The sequence below is a fragment of the Dermacentor albipictus genome, chromosome 2 (genome assembly GCF_038994185.2).
Source record: "Dermacentor albipictus isolate Rhodes 1998 colony chromosome 2, USDA_Dalb.pri_finalv2, whole genome shotgun sequence".
Lineage (NCBI taxonomy): Eukaryota > Metazoa > Arthropoda > Arachnida > Ixodida > Ixodidae > Dermacentor > Dermacentor albipictus.
In genome coordinates this window covers 193,453,266-193,469,535 of record NC_091822.1, presented here as the reverse complement: position 1 = coordinate 193,469,535, position 16,270 = coordinate 193,453,266, and the positions used below count along the sequence as shown (strand labels likewise).

At 41.3% G+C, this 16,270-nt stretch overlaps 1 protein-coding gene across 3 annotated transcripts in view; it reads left to right on the top strand.

Moving 5' to 3' along the window:
* The window catches only part of LOC135898513 (P2X purinoceptor 4-like), a 34,483-nt gene that overhangs the window by 2,837 nt on the left and 15,376 nt on the right, over positions 1 to 16,270 (top strand). For all 3 annotated transcript variants that reach the window (XM_065427481.1, XM_065427480.1, XM_065427482.2), the window contains exons 3-10: positions 6,095 to 6,166; positions 7,261 to 7,345; positions 8,344 to 8,446; positions 10,599 to 10,688; positions 13,859 to 14,000; positions 14,650 to 14,780; positions 15,045 to 15,192; positions 15,815 to 15,916. In XM_065427481.1, coding sequence (XP_065283553.1) covers positions 6,095 to 6,166; positions 7,261 to 7,345; positions 8,344 to 8,446; positions 10,599 to 10,688; positions 13,859 to 14,000; positions 14,650 to 14,780; positions 15,045 to 15,192; positions 15,815 to 15,916 — 873 coding nt within the window. The remainder of the gene's footprint in view (positions 1 to 6,094; positions 6,167 to 7,260; positions 7,346 to 8,343; positions 8,447 to 10,598; positions 10,689 to 13,858; positions 14,001 to 14,649; positions 14,781 to 15,044; positions 15,193 to 15,814; positions 15,917 to 16,270) is intronic.

Sequence of the window (16,270 nt, the reverse complement as noted above, 5' to 3'; positions counted from 1 at the left end):
GCTCAAGAGATCAGATAGAATTTGCTGAAATGTCAAAGTGGATGAACAAGAAAATGGTAAGCAATATTCAAAAGTATAAAGTCATCAAGGTTGAGGAAGCAGTAAAAAATGGCCACAGCATGAAATCAGTGGGAAGAAAACCTGGCATAAAAAAAGGCAAGATGTATGCACTGAAAGATAAACAGGATAATGTCATCAGCAATTTCGATGATATATTAAGAGCAGCAGAAGGATTCTATACTGACTCTGTACAGTACCCAGAGCAGCCAGGCAACCTTCATTAAAACTATTGATGAACAAGACATAGGGCTTCTGCAACTAGCGATGAAGTTAGAAGGACCTTGCAAGACATGTCCCGGGGAAAAGCTGCAGGAGAAGATGGAATAACAGTCGATTTAATGAAAGATGGAAAAGATATTATGCTTGAAAAGCTTGTAGCCCTTTATACGCAATGCCTCATGACTTCAAGTGTACCAGAGAGCTGGAAGTATGCCAACATTATACTAATCCATAAGAAAGGGGACATTAAAGAATCAAAGTATTACAGGCCCGTTAGCTTGTTTTCAGTATTGTATAAAATATTCGCTTAGATAGAGAGAGATAATTTAATTGAAAGAAGGCAGTGAGGTCGGCCTGAGCTAAGGTGCTCTAGCCTGCTACTCTGCACAGGGTGAGGGGGAACGGGGACATAAAGATGTGATGAGGGATGATGATGACATAGCAAGAAGGATGCGCAAAGGTGAAAGCAAGTTCAGCACTCTGATGATAAACATTCACAAATGTCGTTCATGAAGCCACAATCAGGTTTCGCATCAAGTCTGTAGTCACCAATAGATAATTTTCAACAGAATCAAGGCAAGACTTGTCTTCAATCATTGCCTCCTCTATTTTTGCAGTGCCAGCACAATTGCTTGCTCCCCAATGGGAGCCGTTGGTGCACCTTAGTTCAGCGAGTTTCCACAACGTGATGCTACCTAGATGTTATGACTGCTTATGTCATGAGGTGCATCTGAGCACCCGCCACTGCTATTCCAGTGGAGAAGCAGTAGACGCTCTGTCCCTCTTATATCACCTGTCTGTTGGGTATTTTTTTATTCGTACCCCTTTCAGCTCTCTCTTCATCCACGGCACGTCGCTTTTTGCATTTGCAAAATGCTGGAGCGTCACTCGCTGGATCAACATCTTAGGCGCTAGCATCAAGGCATCCTATGGCAGGTTTTTTCGCTGTTCGCAGTGGTAATTCAGCTGACTACCGTCTTTTGCTGGACGTATAAAGTTCTGTATGTTGTCACATTCATGTTGCATGGCATGGTTGTTGATGAAAGCATTTTGCGTGTGTAAATGGCATGGTCCGAGACAACTGTCAAGCTGTCTTTGCTGCAGCAGTAAAACGGCACCGGTTCTCGCTCATGTCTGTTTTCTTTTGAAATCTGGGCATTCTTGGGCTTTTTGATTTGAATTACACCAAAACCTGCTTCAAAACAATTTATTGCCATATTAACTACCTCTAACCTCTCATTTCATATTCCTGTTATACAGTTTCACTGCCTTTCCCAGGAGCTTGCAATGTTGCAGTTAAGAGTCACTACATGATTTGAGCATTTCGCCATGGCATATCAAAGCAATGCCACTGTCGCCACACAGTACTTGTGTGGCACATTTTAAATCCACTGCCTGCAGCAGCAGCGTCACTGTGACACGTCCCGATTGGTAGCGCACGTAATGCTACGGTGCTATGAATGGGGACGCCTTCCCAGAAAAGACCACGTCTCTTCAACATACAGCATGACAACCAATATGATGATCATGAGGGATACAGAGCATGGCCCCATAGATCAATGCACAACTTAACAAAATGATTACTTCCTCCAACTTCCATCGTAAGGCGTCACCCAGATGGTACTCTCCCCCATGACTGTAAAGCAGGTGTGAATGCTAGCCGATGAGGAAGAGTAGGAAAGGACAATAGGAAAGGGTGGTGAATCTTCTGATTGACCATATCTGGCATAATAATAATAATAATAATAATAATACTAATAATAATAATAATAATAATAATAATAATAATAATAATAATAATAATAATAATAATAATAATAATAATAATGCCAGGGACCCTTGAGGTTCAAATAAATAAATAGATGATGATGATGATGATAACAACAACAAAATGAGGAGGCATTGTTTCAATCAACCAAGAGAACAGGTTGGCTTCAGGAAGAGATGTTCTGCAATGGATAATGTCCATGTCGTCCGTGAGGTAGCTGAGAAATCTGCAGAGTACAATAAAGCTCTTCATATGGCTTTCATAGATTATGAGAAGGCATTTCATTCGGTAGAGATACCAATGGTCATGGAGGCATTGGTAATCAAGGAGTACTGGAGGCATATATGAATATCTTGGGAAATATCTACAAAGATTCTACAGCTGCCTTGTTCTCCATGAGAAAATTACCTATCAGGAAATGGGTCAGGCAAGGAGACACAATCTCTCCAATGCAAAATCTTATCGCTGCTGTTGTAAATTTTCAGCAGCGGCATAATCGTGAACATTATGCCGCTGCTGAAAATTTACACCATCAGCGAAGTAGAATAGACTTGGTGAGTGTAGTAATAGCTCTGTGTTTGTCAGGTTGAGCTCTGCGCCACTAGATGGCTGCACCCTACAGGCCACTCATGTTTGTGCTCCTGCTCAGATGCTATCCCGCCCAATCTGTCAGCATTTAGTGAAATACCGGACATGCTAAAACTCTCTAATGAAAACATTTTCTACCCTAAGATGAAATTCAGGAACTCTTTAGCAGGTATAAACTCAGCAATGACTGACATAAAATGAGTAAAGTTTTCATAAGGTAAGGCACAATTATACCAGAAAATTGAAAGCCCTTGTTGCTCATTTATAACCTTCTGAATTATATGAATTATAGACAGTAGCAACCTACGGTTGCCACCACGAGTGAATTGCTCATCCACTTGATTCGCGTCAATAGCAATGCCCAGGTGAATGGAACGCAAGCAAGGCCTAGCAATCGCTCTTCGCACATCACTGACCGAATACAAGTTTTCAGCTGACGAAAAGTAGAAAAGCTCCTCTCTACTGTCGCAGCGCTGATCAGCAGAGTCGCAAGTGCTTGTAGCAGTAAGTGGATTGCCGGAAACAAGTGCAAGCCGGAACCCGTAACGGCCTCGAGGGCTGTCGACGGAAGGCATGCACCATGTTTCTCTCCTTGCCTCCCCCCCCCCCTGGATCTGCCTGTGTATTCCAGTAGCTAATCTATGAATATTAGCATAAAAACCTTCATTCTTTTGAATTAATGTGTTTCTTTATTTGATTTGATGGAGGAAGTTTTATAAAAAGGAAGACTGTCATCTGTCCTTTGTAGCTTCATGTTACTCTTGAAAGGATGACAATATACTTTCCTATAATGAAGTATATTTGTTTGGAAGCTGCTATAAAACAGCCTAGAGTTATGAACATGCAAAGAGTATATAAATGGATGAATGAAGATGGGCTAATTAATTGTGGACTGCCAGACACATTTAGAAGCACTACAGCACTAGATGGGCTTAGATTAAACAAACGGGAAAATCATGAATGAACATGCTCATGTTGACTGTATAACATAGTAAATGATGTGTGTTGCCATGAAAGAGTAGACAATGCTTTTGTTCAGCCTCATGCATGGTACACAGAGAAAAAGAATGTTTATGCTGAGCTCTTGGATGCAAATTCTTGCACAGAACAGAGACGCATCAAAAATGAGTTTCCGTTTGGACTGTAGCGTGTTTAAATGTGACTTCTGTAGGCAAAAGAACACCTAATTATCTAGCAGTATTTGATGCATTCGTTTTCGTGAAATTAATTACCCCATGTGCGTATTAGCTGTGATGAAATATCTTAACACAAGCTACACATGGCACCTTCACCTTAGGGTAGGGACATGAACAGTATGATTCCTTCAGTCACTGGTGACCGACATAATATATCAGGGTTGATTGAAGTTTTTCTCATGACCCGCCGTGGTTGCTCAGTGGCTATGGTGCTGGGCTTCTGAGCACGAGGTCACGGGATCGAATACTGGCCACAGCGGCCGCATTCCGATGTGGGCGAAATGCGAAAACACCCGTGTACTTAGATTTAGGTGCACGTTAAAGGGCCCCTCACCAGGCCCCATGGCAAATTTTGGTTATACGCTGGAAGATGTTACGTGTCCTCTAGGAAGCATTCTGCTGCAAATTTTTTTTCATATCGGCTCATTAATAGCCGAGATAGAAATATTTCAGTGCCTAGAACCCATTATTTCAGCAGGCGGGCTCCACCGCGAAGCAAGACGCTTTCTCTACTCGCCCCATCTAGCCTACGCAAGCGAACTTCCTTTCCTGCGTTCTCCCATACCGGACCTCAAGGATCTCATAACGCATACGTCACAGGCCCCACCTTCATTTTTTTTTTTGCTCCTAGATTTTTTTTTCTTTTTTCACTTCTCATTTTTGCCGACGGCATCGTGCACGAGTTGTTGTCTCGTTCGCGCAGTGCACAATGTTGCACGCTGTGCACAATGAAACATGACCAGTGGTATAATGCAGTGCTACACAAATACTGAGGCAGAACAAGTGGACTGCACAGCGTGATCACACACTGGAACACGGTAGAAAATGGCATAGTTTCGGTACCTGCGCATGTGACTGCACAACTGTGGGAAAAAGCAGACGAAGCGGAAGTACATCTCTCTTGCTTCGGTGTGAAGTAAAGCAGAAAACACGCATACGTTCCATTTGTGCGTTTTATTATTTCTCTAAACTTCAATTCGTCAATTCAAGCAACAGATCGCACAGATAACAGATGTCTTGAATAATTCTCGAAGTCATGTGTCATCACGAGCGACGTCACACTGTGGACACGATTACGTAGGCACAGGAGCCCGACTACGGCACCATCCTTCTCCGGGTGGATTCGCCGCGAGTGAAGAGGGAAACGGCGTTCAGATTGAAATTTCAGGCCCCTCCGCAGCATTTAGCAATGTAACACTTTGCAGGCACGATTTTTATCGCACAATGTGTGCACTGCACTTGTCAGCTCAAAATGGCCAGACCTAGTGAATGGCTCTTTAAAGAACCCCATGTGGTCGAAATTTCCGGAGTCCTCCACTCTCGTGTGCCTCGTAATCAGAAAGTGCCTTTGGCACATAAAACCTCATAATTTAAGTTTTTCTCACAACAAAATTCTACTCAAGTTTATATAATTCATATTAAATGACTTCCAAGCTTTAGTTAAGGACATGGCTTATTTACTCCAACGAGAACATTTGGTGAAGCTGAGCTTCTCACAGAAGCTTTGGGAATGTAGGAATCATGAAAAAGTGCAATTATAGTCATTCAGCAAGCATAACTTCCATGAAGAACACCTTGCAACTTCCTCCACTTTCTATCCATCGTAAGTGCTCTTGCCTTCCTCCGTTTCACATGTTATACTTCCAGAATACCTATCTGCGTAGAAATCTTATTTCTCCCCCAACACACATTTCATCTCACACTGATATCGCCATAAGCTTGGAATACTGTAGTGCCACACTAGAGCCTGTCATGAGTCTTTCATTCCTAGGACTTCTCAAGAATGGAACCTCCTTCCCGGCATGGTTATGGGGATTGAAGACAATGCAAAATTTCATCATCGCTCCTGTCTTGACTTGACCTTAATCGTTATCTCTTGCTGCCTTATTTTGTTATTTCTGTGTTTGTTTGTATTTTGCCCACTCCCCTCTTTAATACCTCTAATCCTGAGGGTACAATAAAAATGTTTTAAATTTCATTGCAGCTTGAGCATGAGGTAAAGAATGGAGCTCTGCAAACAATTATGTTTCCACCCTACACTGTGCAACCTAAAACTCATAGCTGCAGACCTTGGCATAAATAGATCAGTTACATTGTCCACGTAGCTACAATGTTTCAAAAAGATTATTGTAATGTTGCACATTTTAAAACCGCAAATTTTTATTGCCATTAGGGCTATATTTTTGTGTCAACGAGCTTCCTATAAATGTTAATGAAACAAGCAAGAATGCAATCAATTTATGCTTGAACTGTCTGTTTGCAGGAAAGCAACCAGTTTTTTGTGACTACGAACTTGATTATAACACCTAGCCAAGAAATAAAGACGTGTCCGGAGGTGAGCATGTGCTTTAATGGTTTATGTTGCTATTAATGATGATCAAAAAGTATCCTAGTCTGCACACAGAGTCTTGGCCATCTGAGAGAGAGAGAACAACTTTATTTCATGTAAACCTTAGTCCAGGTTCATTAGCAAATTTCATGCAGATAACTAAGGCTAGAAAAAGTCGGCTGCTATCATCTCAGATGGCTGCGAAAAGTGATTTGATGTGATAGCAACTGACTGTTTCTGGCCTCGGTCATCTGCATGAAATGATGTATGTCTTCAAGATAATTTGCTTAATGTGGCCCAGTGCTGAGGGAGTTGTAAGAGTATTAGCGACATTTGTCTTGATCATGTGCAGCCATTCAGTTATTATTGTGATAGCAACTATATGGACACCTCCTGGCCAATTTCCACTGTCGGCGTTGCCGTGATGTTCTGTATTAAGCCCATGTGCGATAAGGTCGAGGCCGTATGCCATAGGTGCGAGGGTGAGCCGAGGAGGATGGTGGCTTGGCGTGCGCAAGGGAACAAACTGTGGGGAGAAGGAATGCCAACTTTTCACACGCACAAGGTTGGAGCAGGGAGATGTGTGTACGCTAGGAAGGAGGGGGGGGGGGGGGGGCGTAGCACACATGTCCGGTTCTACTACCACAGCCGCTGCGCATGGAGCGGCTGAGAGCAGCCACGCGCATCCTATCTCGCAGGTAATCTGTAGTGGGTTTGAAGACTAGCTGACCGGACATAGCTGGTGGCTTCGTGTGTGCTGTGTTCTCGCATAGTTCACATTGAAGCGAGAGACAGCACGAAGGGGAATTTGCTCGCTGCTGCTGCCACTCTTCATCACACGAGCGTTCTGACAGCGAGTGTCCACAGTCATCGAGTGAGATGTGTTCATGTTTGTCTGTGCATGCATGACCATGCTAGTTAATTTAGTTAGTAAGTGAATATCAACAGCAATTTATTCATCTGATAACATACTAACCTTACTGCGCATAGCTGTCTAATAATTTGCTATTGCAATCACTGCTTTGCCTCTAAGGTAGAACTGCAACCTTTTTTTTTTTAGTCTTCAAATGTAGTATCATTTTGTGTGGTGACCATTCTAGGACCCAGAAGTTAAAGACGCCCACTGCAAGTCTGAGAATGATACCACATCCTGTACACCAGGAAAGCCGCTCTTAATTGGAAATGGTAGGTCTTGTGCTGCCACCCTTACGTGGCTGTTTCATTGTTCTTATTTGCACGAAGGGCTTTCCATTAGCAACTGCCAAATATTGCAATAGTAAATTGCCAGCATTCCTGTCCATGAGTCACATGATATAAGACAGCGGAGAACGGAGGAAGAGAACCATGACACAATGACTACCATCTAATACTCTTATTTTGTGACATGCATTATGTGTACGTTAAAGACAATACATCGCTCCATGCAGTCAGCAATAATTTATTTTTATTGATTACAATGTCCTAATTTGAAATTTGAGTACAAAGGAAACGGCAAAATAACAATTTAAAACCAACTACCCCTAGCTGCTTTGTAGCGGAAGCTCGACATTCTATTCACTTATAATTATTATATTGAATAACTAATAGCACACAAATCACATACATAAGAAAAAGCAGGACAGAGAGTTTTTTTTTCTTTGTTCTCCATGTTATCTGGCTTCATTTGCAGGCTATGGCAGACCAGCTCGCCCAACAGTACATTTTGACAAAAAACATGGGGACCCGCCATGGTTGCTTAGTGGCTATGGCATTGGGCTGCTAGGCACAATGTTACGGGTTCAAACCCCGACCCCGGTGGCCGCATTTCGATGGGGGCGAAATGAGACAACACCCATGTACTTAGGTTTATGTGCACGTTTAAGAACCCATGGTGGTCCAGATTTTTCCTGAGTCTCTCACTATGTCATGCCTCATAATCAGATCGTGGTTTTGGCACTAAAACCCCATAATTAAAAAAAAATAAACATGAATTAGGAGTAATGGTGTGTGTTTGTCCAGTAGCTAGTCTTGCCATCATTTTAGTGCCATAGTAAAAGGAATAAAAATTGTGAGCTAAAACGGTTATAATCTAGTTTGCAGCAAGTGAGCAACATAATGCAGTTTTGTCAGTTGTTGGTGTATGAGGAGGCCAATTTCCAATGTTTTGTTTTTCTGACATATTACTTGGGCTTTGCATGATGCAGGTGTCATGACAGGACGTTGTGTAAGGGCAGCCAAGCCAAATGATACACTGCATGTGTGTGAAATTTCGGGCTGGTGTCCTGTAGAGCAAGACTTCGGACCCTTGTGAGCATTCTTTTATTTCTGCTTTCTTCAAGCGTAAAAAAGTTACAGCTTGCAAGATTCGACTGTGTATGCTTTTTTGCAAGCAGCATTCATATTGTACACAACTCACTTCTGAGCTTTTTTTTTGCTGTACCAAATCAACCAACCTCATCTTTTTATTCAGGCGGTCTATTACACAGTTGAACGTCAATATAACAAATTATTGTGTGTAACGAATAAGTGGATATAATGAAGTAAGTTGAAAACATCTCTCATCAATATCATCCTTTAACAAATATGTGATTATAACAAACATTGAAAGTATTTCATATATCAAATGCGACTCTGTTGTAACAAGCGAGGCTCAGCTATAATACTAGGCACACTCTAATTTCTGGCCATGGCTGCCGCATTTAAATGGGGGTGAAATGGGAGAACACCCATTACCTAGATGTAGGTGCACATCAAAGAACCCAGGTGGTTCAAATTATTCCGGAGTCCTCCACCACAGTGTGCCTCATAATCATGTTGTGGTTTTTGTATGTAAAACCCCATAATTTATTTTTTTAAACTCTAGTTTCCTTGAACTTAATGCCTACAGAGGGTGCCTTTACAAAAAGGCTGGTAGTAACATAATCCACATGTGTAATTTCATGCCAAACATGAAGTGACAGGGCCCTTTACCATCTCAGATTAGAGAGCTTTAGAATAGTGGCCACAAACATTTGGGGCCCCAAAGAAATAGCATCAAAGCCTCTGTGCATGCGTGAGATGTGAATTGCATTTGGGTTTCCCGTCAGGCAAGCTATTACACTGTTTTGGCGGGAGCCCCAAAAGCTTTGCATCAACATCAACAAACATGGCGGCACCCATCGAAGTGATGTCTCTAACCTAGCACCAAACTGGGTTCGATTCATGGTAACACGTGAAGTTCTGTGAAGTGACTGTGGTTATCGCTTTCTCTCAACCAGCATGTGTTATGAAGATTGATTCATTAGATGCCACTGATTCCAAATTCAATAGTCGATTTCATGGCTCGTAGGCCTAACACGGCTTAGCTTGGCTGGTGGAGACACGTAAAGTTGATTACTCAAAACTAAGGGCAACAAATTGCTCGCTGCTAATAGAATAACCTCTAAATTGTAATTTAATGTGGAAACTTGAATGTAAAAATTACTCTTCTTATCATAAAATGGTATATATTATTTAATTATTTATGATAGCTTTTCTTTGACACTTTAGTGGCACTGCAAGCACAATACGCTATCCACAAACGCGAAGCCCTATTCTAAATCTCTTTACTCCTGCATGCCCCAACGCTAACACCTGCAAAGCTCCTTGGGGCCCCAAACTTTTGGGGCCCCTATTGTAAAGTTCTCTGTTCTTGCACAAAAACTTTAGTTCAGTATGGCTTATAGCAACCCTTTGAAGCAATATTTTCAAGAACAGCCCATAATAAAAAAAAGAAACTTTTTGGTTTGTAGGTACAATAATTTTTTTTCTATTCACTTGTATTAGTTTCTACATATCTTGTTAGAGTTTGAGTAATTTTTATACTTACAATATGTACTTCATTTTAAGAAAAATTTACAAATTTAGGCAGAAGATTATTTTTCAGTGGCAGCTTCTCTAGCCACATATTGTATTTATTCAAATCTAAGCCGGCCTCAATTCTAAGGTGATCCCCAAAATTCGGAATTTCAGAAAGTAAGAAAAAATAATATGTCACAGTTTCGCCTGAAAGGCGAAGCACTGATTGCGATAGCAAATTAGTGGATAGCTGTACAAAGTAAGGATAGTAGTTTTAGCGGCCGTGTAAACTTGTAAACATTCACTTACTAACTAAATTAACAATGATAGAATGTATAAGCATGACAGAGTAAGGACGTGGGAAGGAACAGACAGATAGGGACAGCGCTGTCTTTGTGTGTCTGCTTATTTCTACATCCTTGTTCAGTTGCACTTACACTTTATATCATGGATCCAAACCAACTAGCCTGCCAATGCGTTTTAACTAAACTGACATGCACGGTGTCACGCGTGCACAGGTAAACATGAACACATCCCGCTCGATGAGTGCGGAAACTCGCTGTGAAAATGCTGGAATGAGTGAAAGTCTGGTAAAAATGCACACCTGTCATTATTATGATTTGTGTTTATTATGTCTTTGCAGGAGGGATGGCACAGCACTGCTGTCTGGTGTTCGAAACTTTACGGTGCTCATCAAGAACTACATCGAATTTTCTCTTTTCCATGTTAGAAGGCAAGCACCCAGTATCTGCCGCTAACTTCTCGTAGTGTTACCATCACCCCTCTTCATGTCTTGTATGGCTCATAAGAATGGTTAGGGTATTCATGAGCTAAGCTTCCAGTGTTCCGCTTTACAAACTTTACATATTGTGTATGCACACAATATGCACATTTGATTTCTGCTGCATCTAGTGCATCCTAAAGCACTGCAAAACGTAACTGCTTATATATCTTATTCTCAAGCAAACATTTTGGTGTGTCATTTAGCTCTTTCCTTACCGCTAGAAATATGCTAATTTTCGGTGCTTTTATGTTTAACACTTCCTTTCAAGGCATAGTAGTTGCAATATATACCATCGTACATAAAACTATAGCCTGATCAATGATGTTTTGAATGGATGTATATTGGTAGTCATTGCTGAGAGTTTTTGAGAATTTTCATGTGAAGCTTCATACAAGCGCCTCATGCAACACAAATGAAAGTAATAATTTGACGATTGTAATATAAGTACTGAAAGCAAAAGAAAACTTAATTGTATACAAAATATATGCACGTGGCTCCTCGTTCCTAACTTTTGTAAGTCATACAACATTTTGAGACTGAGTCCATTAAAAAAATGTGTTTAACATTGAAATCATTTGTGCCACACCCCTTCGTAATAGTCTCGCTTGCAGTCTATACACAGCTTCCAACGCTTCTTGAGGTCTTGGAAACAGTTGGAAAACACTTCTTTTGGCAGGGCTGTCAGCTCCTTTGTCGTGGCATCTTGAATGGCCTCCATGCTCCCCATCCAGCGACCTTTTAGGGCCCTCTTCACACAAGTAAACAGGAAAAAATCGCATAGGGAGAGGTCAGGCGAGTACGGCGGATGGGAAAGTACAGTAATGCTGTGCTTGGCAAGAAATTTTGTCACGCTAAGAGCAGTGTGTGGCCTTGCATTATCGTGGAGAAGGCTCCATTGTCCAGATACCCATTAGTCAGGGCGACGGCGTCGCAGTGCATCACGCATGTGTTTGAGCATGCGGATATAAAACTCCTGATTCACCATCTGCCCTTGTGAGATGAACTTGTGGTGTATGACACCTCTGGCACCGAAAAAAACTATCAGCATCGTCTTTGTTTTGGTCTTCTGTTGCTGCATCTTTCTCGATGCCAGAGAGGTTGTGGACTGCCATTCGGCGCTCTGCCTCTTTGAGGATCGTATTGAAAACACCATGTTTCGTCTTCAGCAATGATGCTGTCAATGAATGCAGCATCCTTCTCTGCCTCGGAGAGCAAATCAGCGCTGACTGATGGCCGCGTGTCCTTCTGGTTCTGAGTGAGGGAGTGCAGCACAAGTCTGGCATTCAGCTTTCGTTTCCCCAAGTTCTCATGCAAAATTTGGTGGCATGTTGTCTTACTAATGTCGAGAGCATCCGATAGCACGCGGACTGTAATGGTGCGGTCTTGCTGTATGATCTCCTTGATCCGAGCCACGTTGTTCTCATTCCGTGAGGTTGCAGGGCACCCCTACCTTGTGTCGTCTTCCACCGACGTTCCCCCCAAAATGGACCTCTTGTGCCACTCGAAAACTCGCGCCCGCGATAATGTCTCGTTGCCGTAAGCGTCACGAAGGAGCTCGCATGTCTGTGTGGCTGTCTTGCCAAGCTTCATACAGAATTTTATGTTTACATCTCTCCACATTCACTCACAGGAGAATGCGCAGACTAGTGACAACATATTTTTGTACATGTAGTGCCATTTAGCGGCTGCCACAGCAATTAACATAAATAGCTCATGTTAGCCCGAAAAGATGGTGCTACATATATGCACCAACATTTGTCACATATGCACCAACATTTGTTTTGGGGAATCATTTCTAAAGAAGAAAATAAATCAGTCTCGAAACTTTACAAACAAAAGTTGTATTAGGCAAAAAAGTTTATGAATATTTCTTGGCATCAATCCTAGCCATAGTGATTCCCACGCTATGGAGGAAAGCAGTAGCTTTGTAAATGTCAAAACAAGTAAGAGTCCATTGCACAGGCAGCATTTGCTACTCCTTGCAGCAGGCACCTGGTTAGTTCTTTACTGCATTATTTAGGCTTGCGGAGCAATGATTGTCAGGTCAGAGTCAGAGAACATGCAGAAGCTTCCTTATAATTGATTACTGTATTCAATCAAATTTTCTGTATAAGCAATGTGGTCTAGTGTGCCTTTGACTGGCACTGGAGCCTCCATGTGCTATGTTCAGTTCCTGTACAGTGCTGTACAGTAACGTGGAGTGTAGCACAATATTGTACAATAATTCATAAATTTGCTTGTACAGGCGGTGTTCAGAATGTAAGACATTAGACTGCTAGTCAAGCTTTGGTCACAGATCGGTCTGAAATGGACTGCGTGCTCTTTTGTGTGTGGAAACTCCACGTGATCGGAAGAATTGCTTGTAATAATTTCTATATACCCTGTCGAAATGCTGCTGGATAAAAGCAGCCCACAAGGGGAGCAATAACATTGCACTTAATATTGGTTAACCACAATTATCAATACAGCATGCACCCATCAGCATCTATCTTTGTTTGAGACATCATTAAAACAGACTAGATGTCAGATTGGAAAATTAGACAGCCTGACAGAAGCTTCTGTGTCTTCACTGCTGCCATCATTTAAAATTTTGCCGAGTAGACCAAGGCACATATGTTGCATCATTCTATTTTGGAAGTGCTAGGAGCACTGGCAGCCAGCTACGACAATTCTTTCGGACGAATTTTTATTTTTCTATACTCCCCAGTTTGCCAAAAATGGACAAATCTGACAAATAGTTCAATTTCAGTCATTTGAGATTATGCATGACATTGCTGGTAAAAGAATTCAAACTAAAATTTTTAACAGGACATAAAAAAACTGTCAATCAAATTGATCGATTTTTATAGGTGTGGTAACGAATGAGTTAAAGTGCGTATTTACAACTCTGCAGAACAGCTATGGCAGAAGTTAATGTGTGATTATATTCAAATTTGTGAAAAAAATGAATGGGCAATTACATTGCATGTGTACATTTACATTTCCACTTGCTCTTTTTATGCTTGCATTTTCTTTTAAAGAAAAAAATTACGTGGGCTGTGCAGTACTGTTGTATTATGTGAGAGTCCTGAAATAGGCAGCAGCACACATTCCTGATTTCAGTCACATTCCACTTGCAGGAGCAATGTCCGCGATGTTGAAAATTCAACATATCTCAAATACTGCCGGTATCATCCTGAAAAGGATGCCCACTGCCCGGTGTTTCGCATTGATGACATGTTAGATGCTGCAGGTGAAGATTTTGATGATATTGGTACTAAGGTAACGTGGCTACATTTTTGTGCCTTTTGCATGTTCCATATTGACAACAGAAACTTTTGTTTTGTAAAGTTTATTATGACTGCCAACTTCTGTGGTGCTGTACTCACTACATACATGTGCTTTGTCTTTTAAAGAATTTCGAGGACTTGAAGTTAAGCGCTAAGTGTCATTTAATTGATCAGCCTAAAAGATCCCTAAAAAGGTCTTGTCTACAAATTTCTCTGATTGTTCTAGTCAGCTGGTGTCCTTGGTTGCATCATGATGGCTTTTCACATTTGATGGATTATGCCAATGACATGGTACCACTGTGTACCAGTTTTCTTGTATGAATGAAAGAATGGAGAGCTTCTGGTATGGCATCGGCAAAGTTCAGTACCGAGAACTGCAGCATGAAGGTATAAAGCTCACGAATGCATGTGTGATGTGTGGCACAAGGCCACCCATTCCAGACTCTTAGTGGTATTCAGAGAAGTGGCAAAATGTTAAAAGCAAATAAGTGACAGAATTTACACAGGGCTTTCTAGCACCTAAGAGGCATACAGCTTATTGAAGCTAAGCTATGAAACTTTGTCCTCACATGTACCAAGCATTTATTTCAATTGCAAGTCTAATGTAATGTATACTTCCTTGTTTGTCTTTTTGTTTATAGGGTGGTGTAATACAGGTGCTTATATCGTGGGATTGCGACCTGGACTTCGATGTCAAGTACTGTGTGCCCAGCTATTCTTTTCTTCGTCTTGATGACCCCAAGGCAGCCCTAGCCAAGGGTTGGAATTTTAGGTGAACTATTGTATTTCATCTGCCGATTCATTTTGTTGCTTCATCTTTCATGGCACAATTAAACAACTTTCTATGACACTTCATGTCATGTAATGCTGGCACATGTCATAAACCACTGTCATTATTTCAGTGCATGACATATGTTAACATTACTGCAAAAACTCAAATCTGCCATGCTAATGTAAGAACTACAATTCATTGAAACTAACATGCACTGATCATTAGACTGAGCCGGTCTGTATATGTGTCACTGATTCTTGACAGGTACCCCAAGTACTACAACGAGAAGGAACGCAGCCTTGTGAAGGCATATGGCATCACCTTTGTAATCCTAGTTCAAGGCAGGGCTGGCAAAACCAGCCCCATTCCTATTGCCATCAACATAGGATCTGGCCTTGGATTAATGGTTGTGGTAAGCAGACAAGTAGTCATCATCTATTTAGTAAAGCAATGAAGGGGGCTAGTTGGTGGACGTTCATGATTATACTGCGCTTAGTGTTACACTGACGATTTAAGGGAAGGACAGGACGCGGACGTACTTAGCGCAAACTACCAACTGTTTAATGCTGTTAAAGAACGCGGTTATATACATATCTCCCTGTATATAAGCACGTTCTTTAACAGTATTAAACAATTGGTAGTTTTCGCTACATACGTCCGCGTCCTGTATATAACCGCGTTCTTTAACAGTATTAAACAGTTGGTAGTTTGCGCTAAGTACGTCCGTGTCCTGTCCTTCCCTTAAATCGTCAGTGTAATAGTAAGCGCAGTATAATCATGAATGGATAGTCATCAACTAAAGGCATGACTAAGTGTGGAAAGAAAAGCTTTGCACTGTCAGGTATGACAAACATAGTGCACACACCCGCTGTCTAGCACACTGCGCCCCTTCTCATCTTAATTTTCTAATTAATGGTAATTTGTTATGTTCGGGCTTATTAGATCGGTTTAGTATTAACTAGGTATATTTATTTAGCTGAGAGGGCAGTCTTCAAGTGTCTTTTGATCCTTCTTGCTTTGCTTTTTCTTTACAGGCCACTGTGTTGTGTGATCTTGTTGTACTTAACTGCCTAAAGCGTCGGGATTTGTACAAGTCAAAGAAGTACAAGTTTGTTACAAGTGAGGAGAACTATAACGTAAGTTGAATGGTTTTTGCATCCAATTAAATTGCTGTCAAAACTCGTAATTTGTAAAATGACCACATGATATTAACTTTCTGCAGGTATTTGTAATATAACGTAAGTTGAGTGTTTACTTCCAAGTCCACTTTCATTAAAACTAGTGGGCTCCAGCATGACAGATATCTTCATGTGAATGCCAGTAGAGCACCTCATTTCATTGCTTTCCTGTGATGGTTGATGCAGTGTACGAAAGTCATCCAGTTTATAAAAGGTATCACGTAGGTGTGATGGTTACCAAATCAGTGTGATATATTTTTATCTATATCAAGATTACCTATTTACTATACAAATATCTTTATTAATTAGTCT